Source organism: Mesocricetus auratus, unplaced genomic scaffold (genome assembly GCF_017639785.1).
Source record: "Mesocricetus auratus isolate SY011 unplaced genomic scaffold, BCM_Maur_2.0 Super-Scaffold_100007, whole genome shotgun sequence".
Lineage (NCBI taxonomy): Eukaryota > Metazoa > Chordata > Mammalia > Rodentia > Cricetidae > Mesocricetus > Mesocricetus auratus.
In genome coordinates, this window is record NW_024429191.1 from 91,947,471 (window position 1) to 91,964,936 (window position 17,466).

The window sequence follows — 17,466 nt, forward strand, 5'->3', positions numbered from 1 at the left end:
GAGAGTGTTTGAAAATAATATATTTGAAGAGACATTATATCTGGAGTATGTAGAGAAATGATCTGACTAAAAATTGAACGAAAAGGAGCTGGGGCAACAGATCAGCAGTTAATCAAACCCATTGCTCTTGCGGAGGACCCAGATTGGATGTCCAGCATCTACATCAGGCAGTTCAGTGCCATCTGTCATTCTAGTCCCAGGGAATCTGATGCCCTCTTATGGCCTCTACAAGCACTGCTCTCATAGACGCAAAGCCACACAGAAATGCACATAATTAATGAATAAAAGTTACAGTTTTTTTAAAAAAGAACTTTTTTGGGGGGGATGACAAAGAACAATTGTCACATGGCCCAGCAATAGTATTCTTTGGTACACATGCTAGTTACTTGTCTCCATGCTGTGAGGAAGGGAGGATTTATTTTGGCTCACGGTTTGAAGGGCTACAGTTCATCATGTTGGGGAAGGCACAGCAGCAGGAGTAGATCTGGCTGTAGTGGCCAAATCATGAGCTTCATAGTCATACTTCATCCTCAGGAAGGAGAGAGAGAGAACCAACTGGTGCTCGCTTTGATTTCTTCCTTTCCTCGTTTTTTATTCACTCTGAGACCCCAGGCTATGGGATGGTGAATGCCCATGTCAGGGTGGGCCATCCCTCCTCAGTTAAACCTCCTTGGGAGCACCTTCATAGAAAAGCTTAGAGGTGCATCTCACAGGAGACTCAAATTGACAGTCAAGGTTAACCCTCACGACTATATCCAAGAGAACTGAAGACAGCATCTTATCGCCATACCAACACACCCAGGCTCATTGTCCTCAAAGGCCAAGGTAATAACAGACAAAGGGCTGTTAGTAAATGAGTCACGTGTCCACACGGTGGAATTTCACTCAGCATTTGCCATAATGGAGTTCTGTCATCTGCTAGAAGATGGAGGATCCTTGGGGACCCGATGCTAACTAAGAAACAACCGCAGGATAGCACCCAGGTTCCACCCAGGTATATTAGCAAAACTCATGGGGGACAAAAGGGAAATGGTGGTAGCCAGGACTTGGTGGAGGTTTTGCCCAGTGGGGCTTAGAGTCTGAGTCTGAATGTTCTAGAGATCTGCTGCCTTTGCACTGTACACACCAACTCTGTGCTATGCACTGGAAATTTCATGAAAAGGGCATGCTAGGCTCCTTTGTTTTTCCCCTAACCACAGTTAAAAGCAGAAGAACCCTACGATAAGGGATTATTCTCGCTGTCTCCCCCTTCCTGGCTGGTGCTGTTGGCAGTTACTCTGACGAGCTACCATAACCCGGACTTTTTCTGCAGAGGACCCAGGTCAAGAGACACATGGCTCTCTCTGCTACTCTCCCCTGGCTAACCTTCGGTTAAAACCAGCATGCCATGAGTCTGTGTAGGCCACGGCTCTATTTAAGGGTGTGTGACCTTCTGTTCCTGGCCTTGGAGCAAAACACACCTGCTGGGAAATGCAGCCCCAGCTCCATGGCCGAGTCACGGGTGTCTGAGTTCTCTACACTCCAGACCCTGGGCCTGTCAGCTGGGCTTTATTCTTCACCTTTCCTCCAAGGTGAATGCTAGGGGTGGGCTCAGTGTCCGGGACAGACGGAGGATGGACGCCTGCTTGCCCCACCCTCCCCTAGCTCTCTATGACAGGGATCTAACATGCCCTTCTGCTTCTCCGTGTTTTTGTCTCAGGAGCTTTCTCAGCAGGGGACACACATCTGTCTTTCTGCAGCTTGGGCTCCATTCCAGCAGTTCTCACCCCAGGCTGACCGTGGTGGGTAGATGGGATAGGGCAGGTGAGGACGTACGGGGGAGCGAGTTACTGGTACTTCAGGTGTGATGACACTTCAGGGGGTCCTGAGTGGTGGCCCCATGGTGTGCAGAGTGGAGATCATGCCTGGCCAAGCCCTCTGGGCACCAGCCTCAGTCACTACCCACCGAGGACTTAAAGATGTTTCTTCCGTGGTGTGGTCTCTGGAGTGAGAGTCCAGAATGGGAAAGCTCTGCTTACAAAGCAGTCTAAGGAGCAATGTCTTTGACTGTAAGTTCTGAGTCCAAATTGCTACAGAAGGTATGTCTCCACTCTTCCTCAGAGACCTTCTGAGTTGACCCCTTCAGCCAGAGGACAACACCAGCCAAGATGAGCAAGACAGGCACCTTCACAAATACCAGGAGTAAGTAGTGAGTCCTATGAGAAAGACACAGCCATCAGGGTCCCAAGCCTCTGAGCACCATTATGCCCCACACCCCAACTCTGGGAAGTCAATAGCCAACTCATCACAGCCTGAAACTGAAGGCCCACATCCTACTCGGAAGATCCCCCAGGGAACTTCCCCAAGGTCCACCCAGCCAGGAAGGCTCCTCAGTGACTCCAGGTGGTCTTCGTGTGGCCTGTCCCTCTGTCCTAATTTTATTTTCTGGGGTTCTTTTCCCCCATAGTTTCCCTTATCTCAGCAGAAATCTAGAGTTTTCCATATCTGGGTTGTGTCTGCTTACTCTGTCCTCACACTGGCTCCAGGTTGGCAAATCTCTCTCCCTGCCCTGCTTCTGTGATGGGACTGGGACCTTATGGGAATGTCTGTCCCCTTGGCTGCCACAATGCCACCAGGGCTGGGTAGTGATGGACAGCTCTACAGAGCAGCTTTTTGGTGGGGCTGGAATGGGACCATAGTGGGTCTTGGCTATGGCAATCATTGGCATCTGGCAACAGAACATGGGCTTGGTATCCCCGTAGGAGGGACCCACAGGGATGAGGATGGAGAAAGGACCTCAGGACTCACCTCTTGTGCAAGTCAGAAGACATCACATACGCATTGCTGTCCATAGTGGGCATAGTAGAAAGCATCTTGGAAGACATGGTATCCTTTCCTTCTAGACATAAGCGAAGACGGCCATAGGTTAGGGAACAGATTGGGGGTGGTTCATACATGCTTCACGATGGCGTCCCAGCCAACCAGCTCTCACTGGGTGCCTTGGTCAGGGTCACTATTGCTGTGATCAAACACCATGACCAAAACAAGCTGGGGAGGACAGGGTTTATGTGGCTCACACTTCCACATCCCAGTCAGTCACTGAAGGAAGCCAGGACAGGAGCTCAGGCAGGACAGGAACCTGGAGGCAGAATCTGACGCGGAGGCCATGGAGGGGAGCTGCTTACTGGTTTGCTAACCGTGACTCGCTCAGTCTGATTTCTTTCTTTCTTTTTAAAATGGTTTTTCTTTTTTTAAAGTTTCTTTTCTTTTAAAAAGTTTCATGTGCATCGGTGTTCTGCCTGCATGTGTGTCCGTGTGAGGGCATTGGATCCCCATGGAGCTGGAGTTACAGAGAGTTGTGAGCTGCCATGTAAGTGCTGGGAATTGAACCTGGGTCCTCTGGAAGAGCAACCAGTGCTCTCACCTGCTGAGCCATCTTTCCAGATACTCATCCCACTTTCTTGTAGAACCCAGAAATGGCACCACCCACAGTAAGATGGACCCTCCCCCATCAATCACCAATTAAGCAAATGACCTACAGGCCTGCCCACAGCCCGATATCATGGAGGCATTTTCTCAATTGAGAATCCATCTTCAGCGACTCTAGTTTGTGCCAAGACATAAAACTATTCCTCTGGATTAGGGTGCCTTATCTCTTTGATACAGTCCTTTGGCTTCTGTTGAACCTCCTGACCCCCACACAGTCACTTCATCCATTTTTATTAGTAGGAGATATTAACAAAAATATGCATATAGATACAGAAATTGAGGAGAAAGACTGTAGTGTATTCTGGAGGAGGAGACACACCATAGTCTCTTTGTTCCTTTCCATCCAAATAGTACCCGAGTAAGACTCTAGGACAGACGACCTCAGAAATGAGTTTCTAGTGGCTAGGGTGGTGAGAGACAGAGGGACTCCTGGAGGTTGCTGAGCAAGAAGGCACATGCTAGTTAAATCATGAATGACTACGAGGAAGGAAATGTTACAGTGAGGAAACTGTGGGGTGCCTTGTAGTGGGTGGCTGGGTCATGGATTCCTGAGTCCAGCATCCTTGGCTTACACTTGTCCTTTGGGCTAGCTCTTGACCCAGAACACCCTTCTTTATGGGCTTTAATCACACTTGCAAGCTGAGCAGAACTCTGGGCAGCTTCGGTCCTTGAAGAGGTCACAATCACCATGCAGGCTGGCGTCCCCAGTCCCCCTGGACACTTAAAGCTTAGCATTGAGCACGATCTTTGGCTACCCTGTCTTCTGCCTAAATGTCTTATTCAAATCCTTTCTGTCCCCACAGATCTTCCCAACTTGCCCTGAGTGGTGTCCCTGGGGAAATCTTTTTTGGGGGTGACCCTTTCTGTACCTTACTTTCCCTGGGAGGCAACTTCCGCATCTCTCTCACTGGTTCCAGTGCACACTGTTTGCTGCTGTCTTCTCGGGAGCCGGCGTGGCCGCCGGGCTGAGGAAGGTTTGAGCATGACTAGTTGGGTGGAAGTAGGAAGGGTTGTTTTTCAGGCACCAACAGGAGATCCTGGAGTCCCTCACCGAGTTTGAGGCAGGGAGAAGTCAGGAGAACCCGGGGCAACTGTGATTCTGATTTAGTAGTCAAAGCCTCCATTTTTCTTTAAAGCATTTACTAAACACTTGCAAGCCTGGGTCTCCCTTACTCCATGCTTATTCTTCTGGAGTCAGAAAAAGCAGAAGTGGTCACCTGCAACGTTCAGGCCTTCCAAAGGGGCCAGAGTCACTGTGGTTTGGCTAGTCCCGGGCTTCAACGCTGGGGCCCTCTCCCACGATGTCTTAGCTCGCCCTCACTGTCCCACGCACTGACAGGCGAAGGGTCCAAGTTTTGGAAAACTAGAAACTTCTCAGCCTGCTGTGCTGAGGACGTCTCCAGGCATCCGAGACTCCAGCGGAAGCATGTGAGTTTCCAGGGCTGTGTGGCTCCAGGACAGCAGGGCAGCAGGGCTGGGCTACGGGTCTCAGAGGGAGATGTCTAAGTCTCAGCCCCACACCAACATCTGCCAGTCAGGACGCGTGTCAGCTGGGTTCCTCGGAGAGACCTCAGGGGCTGGCATCCATGACAATTGTTGGCCTGCTTTTCTTCCTTACTTCTGGTACCACCCTGTCCCGTCTGTCTGTCTGTCTGTCTGTCTGTCTGTCTGTCTGTCTGTCTGTCTTCCCAGACTCTCAGTCCTTTTCTTTTTAGTCTTTTTAGCCCCAGCACCAGAGCGCTGTGGTACCCCCAGGGAAGTGCTTACCTGAGTAAACGGTTACTTTAATTCTGGTCCCACGGTCAGTTCCAAACTTTTCAATACCACACCAGTATGTGTCTGTGTCATTTTGCGTAAGCATCTCCATGGTAACCAGGAGTGAGTTGTCCCTCCAGTTGTCCCTGAGGGACAGCCGGCCACTCTTCTTTTCTTTCTCTGATCCCCTGGTTCGAATGAGGACCCTGCAGGTGCTCCAGTCCGCTCCTCGGCACCAATACTTGTTGTACATCTGCCACCTTGAGCTATAGCGACATCGAATGGTCACCGATCCATTCTCTGGGCCTCTCACCGATGCTGGGCCTTGGATGGAGAAACAGCCTGGAAAACAGAATGGCAGGGTACGGCTTCTGCTCCTCTAAGCCAGCCCAGTATCCAAAGGATTAGCTAAGGGTCCTGGTCACTCCAGCCGCCATGACCCACTTGGATCCTCACACCCATTTCCTCTGAGGTCCAGTTTGCTATTAACCCCGGCATGGCCACACCCAGGCCTCTCCAGACTCCGTCTCCCCAGGCCTCCTGCATCATGTGACACTTCTGAATTCCTGTCACCTTTCCAGTGTCCTCTTGCCTCTGTTATCTGGTCACCTCCTTCTCTGACTATTCTACTCTGTGACCTCTCCCTTTCCTCTCTCCCTGGATCCAGAGTCATGCTGGGAAATGCTTAACAAACTTCTATCTAGATAACATCCTTCTATCTTAGTAACATCTGCCAATGTCTGTGGCATAAATGTCCCCGCTGTGACTGACATCAAGCTGTCAGTGAGCCCGGAGCTGAGCTGAGATGTCTCAAACCAACTCTTGCAAGCCATTGTGGGCCGGTGCCACATGCAACTGGGGAGATCTGGGGTGTGAGTTACTTTCCCCCTAGCTCTGACAAAAAGCGCCTGAAGGCAACCTAAGGGAGGAAGCAGGGATTTGGTTTTGGTTTTCAATCCTGGTTCTCCATGTAAGGGCTGCATCCATCATGGCTGGGACTGTGTGGTGTTGGGAATATGAGGTGGCCGGTCACATTGCCTCTGCCATCAGCAAGCAGATGTGAATGCTGGTGCTCAGCCGGCTTTGTCATGAAAAGAAGATACTCAGTCCAGACTCCCACCCCAAGGCGTGGCGCTATCCACACTCAGGATCGTGTACGTCCCTGGAAAGACCCTCACAGGAATACCCAGATGTGTGTCTCCTAGGTGACTCTGATCTGACCATGAAGCACCACACCCAGGACCCTCTCTCTAGCCTCTCTTGCCTCATGTCTGTGGTCCTAACTAATATCTACAATGATGACTTCCAACTGACACCTGTAGCCCAAACGCTCTCCAAACACCCACCGTATCCCACTCCCCTTTCCGTATCCTACTCCCCTTTCCACCGAGCATGCTCTGTTTCCTCTCTCTAACAGCGGGCAGAGGAACCAGAGCCCGAAATGGACTGGAGAGTGTCTATGTGTGTCCTGCTGGTCTGTGGAGTGACTCCCGTGACTGAAGCTGACTAAACACAGATACCTTACAGTGACCCCTGTTCTCAGTCTCCTGGAAGCAGACAAAGAAGCAGATGCTGCAGTAGAAGCCTCTCTTGAGCATCTCTCAGCCTTAGACTTTGGTCTCTGTGAGTGGGGTGGGTCTGCACGACAGGCTGGTTCTCCATAGAACTAATTAAGTTTTTATTTGAGGTTTGCATCTATGGCTGACAGAATAACCCTTCTTTACAGACTGTCCACTTTGTTTTTTTGTTTGTTTGTTTTTGAGTAAGGATCTCACCATGTAGCGCTTGCAAGCCTGGAACTCACTATTTCCTAGGGCTTCAATCCTTTAACCAATTCCTCATGTTGTGGTGACCCCCAACCATAAAATTATTTTTGTTGCAACATCATAACCGTAATTTTGCTTCTAACATCTGCGTTTTCTAATGGTTTTAGGCAGCCCCTTGTGAAAGGGTTGTTCGATTCCACCAAATGGGTTACGACCCACAGGTTGAGAACCACTGCACTACATGAACCAGGGTGGCCTTGAACTCATAGACATATATCTACCTCTGCCTACTAAGTGCCGACTTCTGGCCTTCTAATACCGACCTGTTACTGTGTGCCCTCACACGGACAAAGGGAGGTTTTTGGGATGGATACATGGGTGAAGCGTTTGTAGCACAAACTTGGAAAAGGGAGTTCAATCCCTGCAACCCACGAAGAGGTAGAAGGAGAAACTGACTCCATGAAGTTGTCCTCTGACATCCACACAAGCACTGTAGCACGCACATACACACCATAGAAAATAACAAACATAAAAAGACCCTTCAATGTGCATATCCCTGTCTGTGTTTTTAAAAAGAATAAAGGCACTTGCAGGTGTGACTAGGGACATTGAGGCAAGGCTGTCCTAGATTATTCTACGTGTCCTGATGAATGAGTTTTGAAATGGCTTGGGATGGAAGGCATTCTGCTGCTGGCCTCGAAGAGGAGGAGAGGCCGTGGGCTAGCAGATGCAGGGGGCACTTTTGGATGAAGCCCGGAAACGGATCGTTCTCCGGAGCTCCGGAAGGAAGACAACCTTGACTCTAGCCAGTGAGACCATTTTGGCTCTTGATTTTGGAACAGTGAGATGAAATTGTGTTGTTCTGGGCCACTGAGTTTGTGTCACTTGTTATAGCAGCCACAGGAGACTCATGAAGGACTCAGCCAGATAACCTTGTAAGCCCTGATCTCACTCCCCTAGGAGTCTAACTGGAGAATTAGCATCTACTTGGATGTCTCCTCTCCTTCCCTCCGCAAGTGGTCAGCTATCAGTTCAGCCAACGCCACCCTGGAAATGCCAATCCGAGCCATCTTCTTTATGTCTCTGCCACCACAGCACATGGGGCATTACGACAGAGCAGGGAAAGCGTGAGCTTTGCCAGCAGATAGACGCATCTCCACAGCATTGTTGAGAAAGCCTGGGTAAGCTACTTGCTGAGCCTCTCTGCACTGCTGCTACGCTGCTTTCCATCGGACACTGGCTGTCATAAACCTCTAGTGCTGGACATCAGGCTGTGTGGTCTCAGATGGCCCTCGTCTGGTACCTGGATCGTGACAGTAGCATTCAGAAAGATCCAGAGGATCCTTCTTCCAGCTTGGACATTGCTGGGACTGGACTGAGCCTGTCTTCCCCCTCAGCTGCACCCATCATGTCAGCTACTCCCCTTCCCCTTTAGCTGCACCAGCATGTCAGCTACTCCCCTTCCCCTTTAGCTGCACCAGCATGTCAGCTACTCCCCTTCCCCTCAGCTGCACCAGCATGTCAGCTACTCCCCTGCCCCTCAGCTGCATCCAGCAGGTCAGCTACTCCCCTGCCCCTCAGCTGCACCCAGCATGTCAGCTACTCCCCTGCCCCTCAGCTGAACCCAGCATGTCAGCTTCATTTCTGGCATGGATGTCTTATTGCAAACTGGTTTTAGTTTCTTATTAGTGTCATTCCTTGCTCCTGTGAGAGCCACCCGAACTGTTCTCTTTCCCTAACCCCAATGCTCTCTTAAAGCTGTGGACTTAGTCCTGCCCGGAGAGGCCTTGCCCTGTCACCCTCCACATGTCTTCCAGTCAGGGTTCCTTTCCAATGCATTATCCTCTTCTTGGAGCTGCTGCCTCCTGTGGGCCCCCTGGCCTTTCATCTGGACATGGAAGGAACAGGTCCAGGAGGGGCTTTCTGTAGCTCCCTCAGTGGTATCATCTCCCTCCTCTTCTGTCCTGTTTCTTCCTGCTGTTAACTCTTATTCTAAAGCACACATCACCCATCAGAGCACCTGGGATCTCTTTAATGACCGTCCTCATTTCTCTTTTCCCTTCACATTCCCAAGTCTGTGATGAAGAACCGAGGGTTCCTTTGCTGAATGAAGCGACAGAGCTTCATCTCCCCGAAGGTGCTGCTCCCCTCAAACCCAGGACAGAGACCTCTGCCTCCTGCTCTGCTCCTGCAGCCCCAAGCTGAACATACCTGGGAAACTGAGAAGCAGCAGAGCTGAGGACAGCCGCCACATGGCCTCGCCTTCCCACTCCACACCCTTGACCCACAGCCAGCAGAAAATCCAAATCCCAGCTGGATTCCAAAGCGCGGGAGAGCCCAGTTGACCCCTTCTGTTGTTCAGGTTGCCTGTGAGTGTCTTACCCATCTGCTTCCTTTTATAGCGTGGGTATTTCCTGCTGCCAATTACTCAGCACAAGAGGCATCAGTTTTTGCAGAGCTGGTCACTCAGCAGAAGTGAGGAGGCGAGGGAATTGTGCAGGGCAGGAGAGGCAGAGAGGCAAGCCTGCAGACCAGTGGTGGGGACGTCCAGTCTTGGGTTAAGGGTAGCACGTTCTGGGTGTTAGATGGAGAAATGAGCTATGCTGTAATGACGAGCCGAGTTCCCAGCTCAAGTGTTGTGGGCTGTGCTCAGCACACCTGGCTGAATATTTATTCTCAGTCGATGGCGCTGTTTGCACAGGTTTAGGAGATGTGGCTAAACGGTAGCATTCTGGCCTACCACATGTAAAACCCTGGTTAGATCCCTCAATAACATACAGAGAGAGAGAGAGAGAGAGGGAGAAAGAGAGAGAGAGAGAGAGAGAGAGAGAGAGAGAGAGAGAGAGAGAGAGAGAGAGAGACTGGGTGTGTTAGTATGTGCCTGTGCTTCTACACTGAGATGGCTCAGAGATTAAGAGCACTGGCTGCTCTTCCAAAGGTCCCAAGTTTAGTTCCCAGCAAACCACCTGGTGGCTCACAATCATTTGTAATGAGATCTGGTTCCTTCTTCTGGTGTGCTGGCTTACATGCAGGCAGAACACTGTATACATGATAAATAAATCTTTAAAAATATTAAAAAATAAAATAGTGACTGAAGAGACAGCTCAGTGATTGCATGCATATTGCTCTTTCAAAGGACTCAAGTTTGGTTCCCAACACCTACAAAATGCAGCTCACAACCACCCTTAACTCAGGGATCCATCGCCCTCTTCTGTTACCCATGGGTACTGCATTTACATGTGTGTGTGTGTGTGTGTGTGTGTGTGTGTGTATGTGTGCGCGCACGCGCATGTGCGAGCGCCACACACAAATAATTAAAATAAATCTTTAAAAAATCTTGGAATAAACCTGTTATTCAAAATCAAATTCAACAGACATATGAACAGTTTTCAAAGAAGAACTAGTTTATTAAAGAACATTTCATTATTTATTTTAAACTTTATTTCTTGTGTATGTGTGTGTTCGATGTGTTTATGAGTGTGGTTGTGCAGCACAGCTTGATGAAGAAGCCAGAGGACAACTTCTTGGAGTTGGTTCTCTCCTTCCACCTTAATTCTGGGTGTTGAACTCAGGTGTCCAGGCTTTCACAGTAGAGCTGATCCATCTCACCGACTCTTAAAAAAGTATTTTCAAGGCTCACAAATAACTGCGGTTATGGTCCGTGTCCATAGCTGGGAAAGTTACCCAAAAGGGCCTTTGATGCATTGTGCTGGGTTTATGTCAACGTGACTCAAGCTAGAGTCACCTGAGAGAGGGAGCCTCAACCGAGAAATGTCTCCATGTTAGGCATGATGTGCACACCTTTATTGCCAGAGCTAGGGAGGCAGAGGCAGGTGGATCCTGTGAGTTCCAGGACATCCATTAGGACTACATAGAGAGAATATGTCAAAAGATCATCTTGTGTTCTGTTTCGTCACAAACACAGGGTGGGGGAGGGTGGGAAGAGGAGGAGGAGGGAAGGTGGGAGAAGAAAAGGAAACCGAGGCTCTAAAGTGTTTATGCACAGCAGGGAAACTATGTAACAGAGTGCTAACATAGCCGGCCAGACGCATGTTACAGTGTCAACACATCAGTGTGCATGAACCTCAAACACAAACAAGACGCATGTTACAGGGTCAACACATCAGTGTGCGTGAACCTCAAACACAAACAAGACGCATGTTACAGTGTCAACACATCAGTGTGCGTGAACCTCAAAGGCACAATGTCAAATGATGAAACCAAGGACTTAGAAATGAAGCATGCATACTGGGCATGGTAGTACATGCCTATAATCCCAGAACTAGGAAAACTGAAGCAGGAGGATGAGGAGTTGGAAACTAGCCTGGGCTATGTATGAGACCCCACTAATGAAAGGAAGACGGAAGGAAGAAAGGAGGAGAAAGGAAGAGAGATACAGAGGCAGACACACAGTCAGACAGACAGACAGACACACACAGAGAGACACAGACAGACAGACAGACAGACAGACAGACAGACAGACAGACAGACAGAGGAAGGGGCTGGGGTGCATCTCTGTGGCCAAGTGCTTGTCCTGCATATCAGGCTTTACTCCTGATCACTGAGGGAAAGGAGTGTAACTCTGGTCCAGGCATGAGGGTACAGATGAATCTTTGAGTTAGAGACCAACGTGGCCTATATAATGAGTTCTAGACCAGGGCTCCACAGTAAAAAAAAAAAAAGGATAACTCTGTCTATATAATAATAATCAGAAATAGAGACATTAAACCTTTGGGAAACCAATGTGCATATATGTGACAACACATTAAGTTCAGCAGATAAAAACATATCACGTTGAGGATGTCACCAAGGGATGGTGGAAATCAGGAAGGTGACATCTGATGGAGAGTGCGATCATCAGTATGGACCATATTCTATTTCAGAATCTGGAGCGTCAAGAGTATTTGCATGTAAGGTGTGTGCATTCATGGGACATGTTGTCAAACTGCCCTCTAAATATCTGTGTCTATACACTTTGATTAGTGCTGTCCTCAGCCTTGGTTGGAGAAGCTTTCCTCTGCTGTGGTCTTAGTGCTGAGAAAAAGTGACTATTGAGTGTTGAACCCTAAATGGGACATCTGTATCAAACCCCCACCATACCCCAAAGTACACACTCCCTCCCAAAGCACCCCCACCCCACTCCAAGGCACCTTATTCTACTCCAAGGCACCCCCACCCTACCCCAACGCTCAGGAACATTCTGGAAGGAAGAGGGAGAGGAAAGAATCCCATAGCCAGGGAGGAGGAAGAGGACAGTGCTGGGAGATGCTGTGCTCTGGCTGCCATGACCTCTGCACTCAAGACGCTGCAGCTGCGGTTACCTGCACAAGAGCAAGACAGCAGGACCAGTGAGCATTCAAGGTGGTAGTAACTGAGCTCAGTGTTTGCAGAAAGAAAAAGAAAAATGGAAAGAAGGGGGATGGACCATGAAGGGGGAGAGAACACAGCTCTGAGGAGAGGGAGGTGGAATGTGAGGTGGACACGATAAGCGTGTGTTGTACATGTGTGAAATTATAAAAAATAAGTAAAGACTCGCTATTAAAATGTCTATGTATTTATTGGGAACTTTTTAAAAATGTGTATATTCAGCACAAAGAATCTTTAAAAAATCTCAGCATTCTGCCGGGCGTTGGTGGCGCATGCCTTTAATCCCAGCACTCGGGAGGCAGAGGCAGGCAGAATTCTGAGTTCCAGGCCAGCCTGATCCACAGAGCAAATTCCAGGACAGCCTCCAAAACAATACAGAGAATCCCTGTCTCTAGAAAACAAACAAAAAAATCTCAGTGTTTGCAGAAGCTCAGATTGCAGCAGAGGAGTTGTGTGCAGTGACAGGGACAGGGCTTTGCTGTCAACAGATGTCACTGATTCTCATAATCGGGACAGTGCCGCTTCTCCCCAGAGCACCTCTGAGGCCTGCTCACCCAGAGGACTGCACTGAGCATGCTCAGGAGCAGGGGCAGCTCCAAAAAGACCAGGATCAGGAAGTAGATGCTGCTCAGCAGGGACCTGTGGGGACAGGGTGACAATGAGCTCCCTTCCCAGAATGCAGCACTGGTACCCTGCACTGTATGCCTGTCCCTTTACCCCAGGTCAGTGTCCACAGTGCTGTGTTCAGGGACAAAGCAGCCCTGTCTAAATGACCAGTGTTACTGATAGTCCAAGAAGTAGCCTTGATCTGTGGGCCTGGCCCTCTGTCTCCAGACCAACCCATGGAACACTACTCCTAAACCATTATCCAGTCACTGCCTCCCCCAAACACACCCAGACTCTCTTCTCAATTGAGTCCTCTCTGTCTCCTCCTGGTGGCTGTTATTTGTTATTTACTTATTTTTTGCTTGTTTGTGTTTTTGGACAGGATCTCTATAATGTAGTTCAGTTTGTCCTGAAACTCAGTATATAGACTAGACTGGTCTTGAACTCACAGAGATCCTCCTGCCTCTGCCTCCTAAGTACTGGGATTAAAGGCTTGTGCCAGTACACCGAGTGACTGTACTGATTTTCATTAGTTAATTCACTAACTTAGTGGTCTGTCTGTCTGTCTGTCTGTCTCTCTCTGCATGTGTGTGTATGCAGATGCACATGTGTGTGCATGAATGTTAAGTCAGAGGATGACCTCGGGTGTCATTTGTCAAGAATCCTTACCTGGTTATGTTTGTCTTGAGATAGGTCTCACTATGTAGCTCTGGCTAGAACTGAATTTGCTATATAGTCCTGGCTGGTCTTAAACTCACAGAGATCTGCTTGTCTTTGCCTCCCAAGTGCTGGGATTAAAGGCGTGAGCCACCAAGCCTGGCCCATCTGTCTTGCTCTCTGACAGAATCTCTCATTGGCCTGGAGTTTGCCAAGTAAGCTAGGCTGGCTGGCTGGTCAGTGTGTCTCAGGGACGCTCCTGTCTACACCTCCAGAGCTGGGGTATATCAAATGTATGCCACCGTGCCTGGCAGGTGGCTGGGTGCTGTGGCAGGAACTCAGATCCTTGTGCTTGCAAGACAAGCTCTTTACCAGCAGAGCCGTAACCCCAGGCTATGGATGTGCTTGTGTAGTAACCTCTTGGCAGGAAACTAAGTCCATCTCACCAGGTCTGTGTCTAGGTGTCATTGCTGTTTCTCAGTCTTTAGATGAGCAACTGGCTTTTAAAGACACCCACCCAGGTCAGTGTGGGGCTGGGAGATGCAGGAGGGGCCCAAGGAGGGAGATTCAACCCTTCTGCCTCCACCCTCTCAGCATTACCCCCACCCCCAATCCAGAGGCCTCAGGGATATTGATTGGTTCCTCACCGAGGGGGTGGGGTGGGATCTGGAGTTGTGTCCTCTGTGGTCACGCTGGACTGAGTGTGCACCGGTGAAGATGTGGGTAACCTTAGGGTGTTTGTTCTGTTCTCTGGGACAGAGCCTGTGACAGCAGCAGAAGATGGAAACACAAGACAGTGTCAGTGACCTTAAGTCCATCTCCTACCCACTGAGACCCCTGCAGCTCTGCTTCACACAGGTCCCTAGGGACATGGTGGACAGCTGTGTGTCAACCCAGAAGCCCCATGGCCACACCAAGGCCTGGTCAGGACCTCCCTTCCCAGCCCTTCCCATCATGCACTGTGGCTGGTCGATCTTCCTATAGAAGAGAGTTTAAGTGTCAGTGACAAGACACTTGGTGCCAGGTCCCATTCGGCCTCAGTCACACCTTTTCCTCCTTGTCTTCCATCCTTCTGGGGACAGACACGGGGTGGTGAGACTCTGTCATTCCCACACTGTCAGCCAGAGAGGCCACTGAGAAATGGCCAGATGGAAAGTTCTAGAAAGGCCGATGCTTGAAGGACCCTGTGCAGTGTGGCCTCTACTGCAGAGAACTAGTGACCCCAGTGTGATTTTCTTTCGCACTCTTCAGTACGAGCCCACAGAGGATGCTGGGGAGAATCTTAAGTGAGGGGGAAAACCAAAACCGAGAACCAGAGCAGGAAGTTGTGTGTGGTGATGCCAGCCTGTATTCCAGTGCCGGAGAGACAGAGTCAGGAATATCAGTGACTCCAGACGAATCCCAACTACACAGTGAGTTTGTGGTCAACCTGGGCTACACAAAACCTCTCTCAGAGAAAAAAAAACCCTGAGAAACACAGAGCAGTTCAGTCCCTCCATCCCCTGCCACCACCTGACCCTTAAAGAGATGCACTCATTGGGGTTCTAAAAACCAGGGAGGCTCCATTACGGGAGAATGAACTGCGGGCATGGAGAACATTGGGGCCACAATTACCCAGAGCCTGTCGTCCGTCCCCCTTGACCTTCTGCTGGGAAGGGACACTTTTGGGGGACTTTCTGCATTTCTTCCTACAGGAAAATGTTCCTGGGAACAAGGGACACAAGGGAACTAGGAGGGGCTGACTGGGTTCCTCAGGGATCTGTAACCCTGATACACAGTGCAGTCTCCTTCTTGTGTCTCTTTCCTCTCAGAGGCCCCAGAACCACGGAGATGAGGCTGGTCCCTGAGGACCTCATGGAAGGGGAGTGTCCTCTCACTCCGAGGCCAGAGCAGCCTGTGATGGGGAGTGGGTGTGCTGGGTACCCTTCCCACATGGAGATGGGGACAGCACCTGATGGGATGTGGGAGAGGACTCGTCTCCTATCAGGACAGGAGGTCACAAAGTGCCAGTGGTTCAGGGCCTGTGTCTGGAAAGCTTCAGGCCTGAGGCTGTCACATGGGACACACAGAGAATCTCCAACAGGGGCTGATGAGACAGCTCGGTGGGTAAAGGTCCCTGCTTGCCAAGCCGGGTGACCTGAGTTTAAGCACAGGACCCACCCAGTGGGAAAGAAAACCAAGTGCCAGATGTCCTCCTCTGAGGGACACACACCATGGGCAAGTACAAAACAAAACAAAAAAAACCAATAAATAAGTAAATATACAGAGAAGACAGTTTCTAAGGTCTCACATTCCCCATCTTGCCCAAGTGTGCAGGCACACTCATGTATTGGTGTACACACGCTGTCACACATGCCACACATGCTCTCACAACTGCACCTGTGGACTCACACTCCTTGTGTCCTGAGTCACTGATTGACCATGGTCTCCATGCTACTGTATCTGGCTTCCTACTTTCAAGAGTGGATGACAGGTGGGGACTCAGGATGCCATGACATGAGGGTGCTTACCTGGGGCCACAGACACCTCAACCCTGAAGTATGAATCAATCCCCAAGGAGGGAGTGATCTCCCACCAGGAGCCATTGATGAATGGTATATCCACCCCACACATGTAGGTGCCTGCATCCTCCGGGATGAGGTTCTCCAAGGTCACTGTGAAGGTGAGGGTGGCTGGATCGTCCCTGATGGATACGTGGCCATTCCTAGCTTCTTTTGAGGCTCTGGTCTTGACAACATCTTGACAATATCGTATCAGGGACACTCGGCACCAGTATTTGTTTATGGCCCTGTATTTCTCTTCATACTGACACTGCACACTCAGGGACTCCCCCACAGTGCCTGCCACCTTCCTGGGGCCACGCAGAGGGACACAGCCTGGAAAACACAAACCCCAGTTCAGCACCCTCACAGCTGGATGGGGGTCAGGCCTCCCTTGGTCAGGTCTTAGGGGTCTGCCTGGTCTGGAGGCAGCGGTGAGAAAGGAGACAGGCTTTGTCAGGCCAGGAGTCAGCACTGAGGTGAGCGGCTCTGTTGTCCTGAAGAGGGGGCAGGGAGGGACTTGTCTCTGGAGAAAGGAAGGGATAGGAGGAAACAACACTGTGTGTGTGTGTGTGTGTGTGTGTGTGTGTGTGTGTGTGTGTGTGTGTGAGAGAGAGAGAGAGAGAGAGAGAGAGAGATAAAGAGAGAGACAGGGAGACAGAGAGAGACTTTACATATGTGCATATATGTGTGTATGTCTCTGTGGATGGGACATGTGTCTCTGTGGGAATGAGTACTTGTGTGTATTGGTAAGCGTGCACGTGTATGAAGATGGGTTTGTGTATACAATAGAGACTGTTGTTCTCTGACAACGACTGTCACAGCTGGCCCTCTCAGTAGGTGCTGACTGTCTCTGGGGTGCTAGACATGGCTGTGTCCTGAGGTCTGCCCCACCCTCCTGCCCTCCCCTACTCTCCTGCCCTCCTCCACCCTCCTGCCCTCCCCCACCCTCCTGCCCTCCCCCACCCTCCTGCCCTCCCCCACCCCCTCCTGTCCTCCCCCACCCTCCTGCCCTCCCCTACCCCCTCCTGCCCTCACTCTAGGCCCCATCTGCCTCTGCTGGCTGCTCTCTCCCACCCCCATGGCCCTGTCATGTCCTCTCACTTTCCCCAGGAGTTCCTTTCACAGCTGTGACCCCACCCCTGTCCCCATGCTCACCCAGCACCTGCAAGAGGAGCAGGGCTGAAGGCAGCCACACTTTGGTCACTCTTGGCATCATTTCTTCAGCTCTGATGTCACCTGCACCTCTCCAAGACCAAGAGCACAGAAGGGGCGGTGTCCTAGGATTACGATGTTCACGTGTCTAG

General features: G+C 50.4%; 2 protein-coding genes across 3 annotated transcripts; both read right to left on the minus strand.

Annotated features, from left to right (window-relative positions):
- Positions 1–274: 274 nt before the first annotated feature.
- On the minus strand, positions 275–9,368 carry Cd300lb (CD300 molecule like family member b). 2 transcript variants are annotated; one of them, XM_021227111.2, is made up of 4 exons: positions 9,201–9,368; positions 5,236–5,565; positions 2,788–2,875; positions 275–2,195 (listed from the first exon to the last, which is right to left on the minus strand). In XM_021227111.2, exons 1-4 carry the CDS (start codon positions 9,241–9,243, stop codon positions 2,027–2,029), a joined length of 630 nt encoding a protein of 209 aa, XP_021082770.2. In that variant the 5' UTR covers positions 9,244–9,368; the 3' UTR covers positions 275–2,026. The 2 variants fall into 2 exon arrangements, with proteins under 2 accessions (XP_021082770.2, XP_005070011.3); XM_005069954.3 differs by having other exon boundaries at positions 2,788–2,878.
- A 3,159-nt stretch (positions 9,369–12,527) lies between these two features.
- LOC101827919 (CMRF-35-like molecule 4) lies at positions 12,528–17,446 on the minus strand. The gene is made up of 4 exons (XM_005070216.4): positions 17,318–17,446; positions 16,130–16,495; positions 14,267–14,381; positions 12,528–12,995 (listed from the first exon to the last, which is right to left on the minus strand). The coding sequence occupies exons 1-4, from the start codon at positions 17,376–17,378 to the stop codon at positions 12,848–12,850; spliced, it is 690 nt and encodes a 229-aa protein (XP_005070273.1). The 5' UTR covers positions 17,379–17,446; the 3' UTR covers positions 12,528–12,847.
- Between the last annotated feature and the right edge of the window lie 20 nt (positions 17,447–17,466).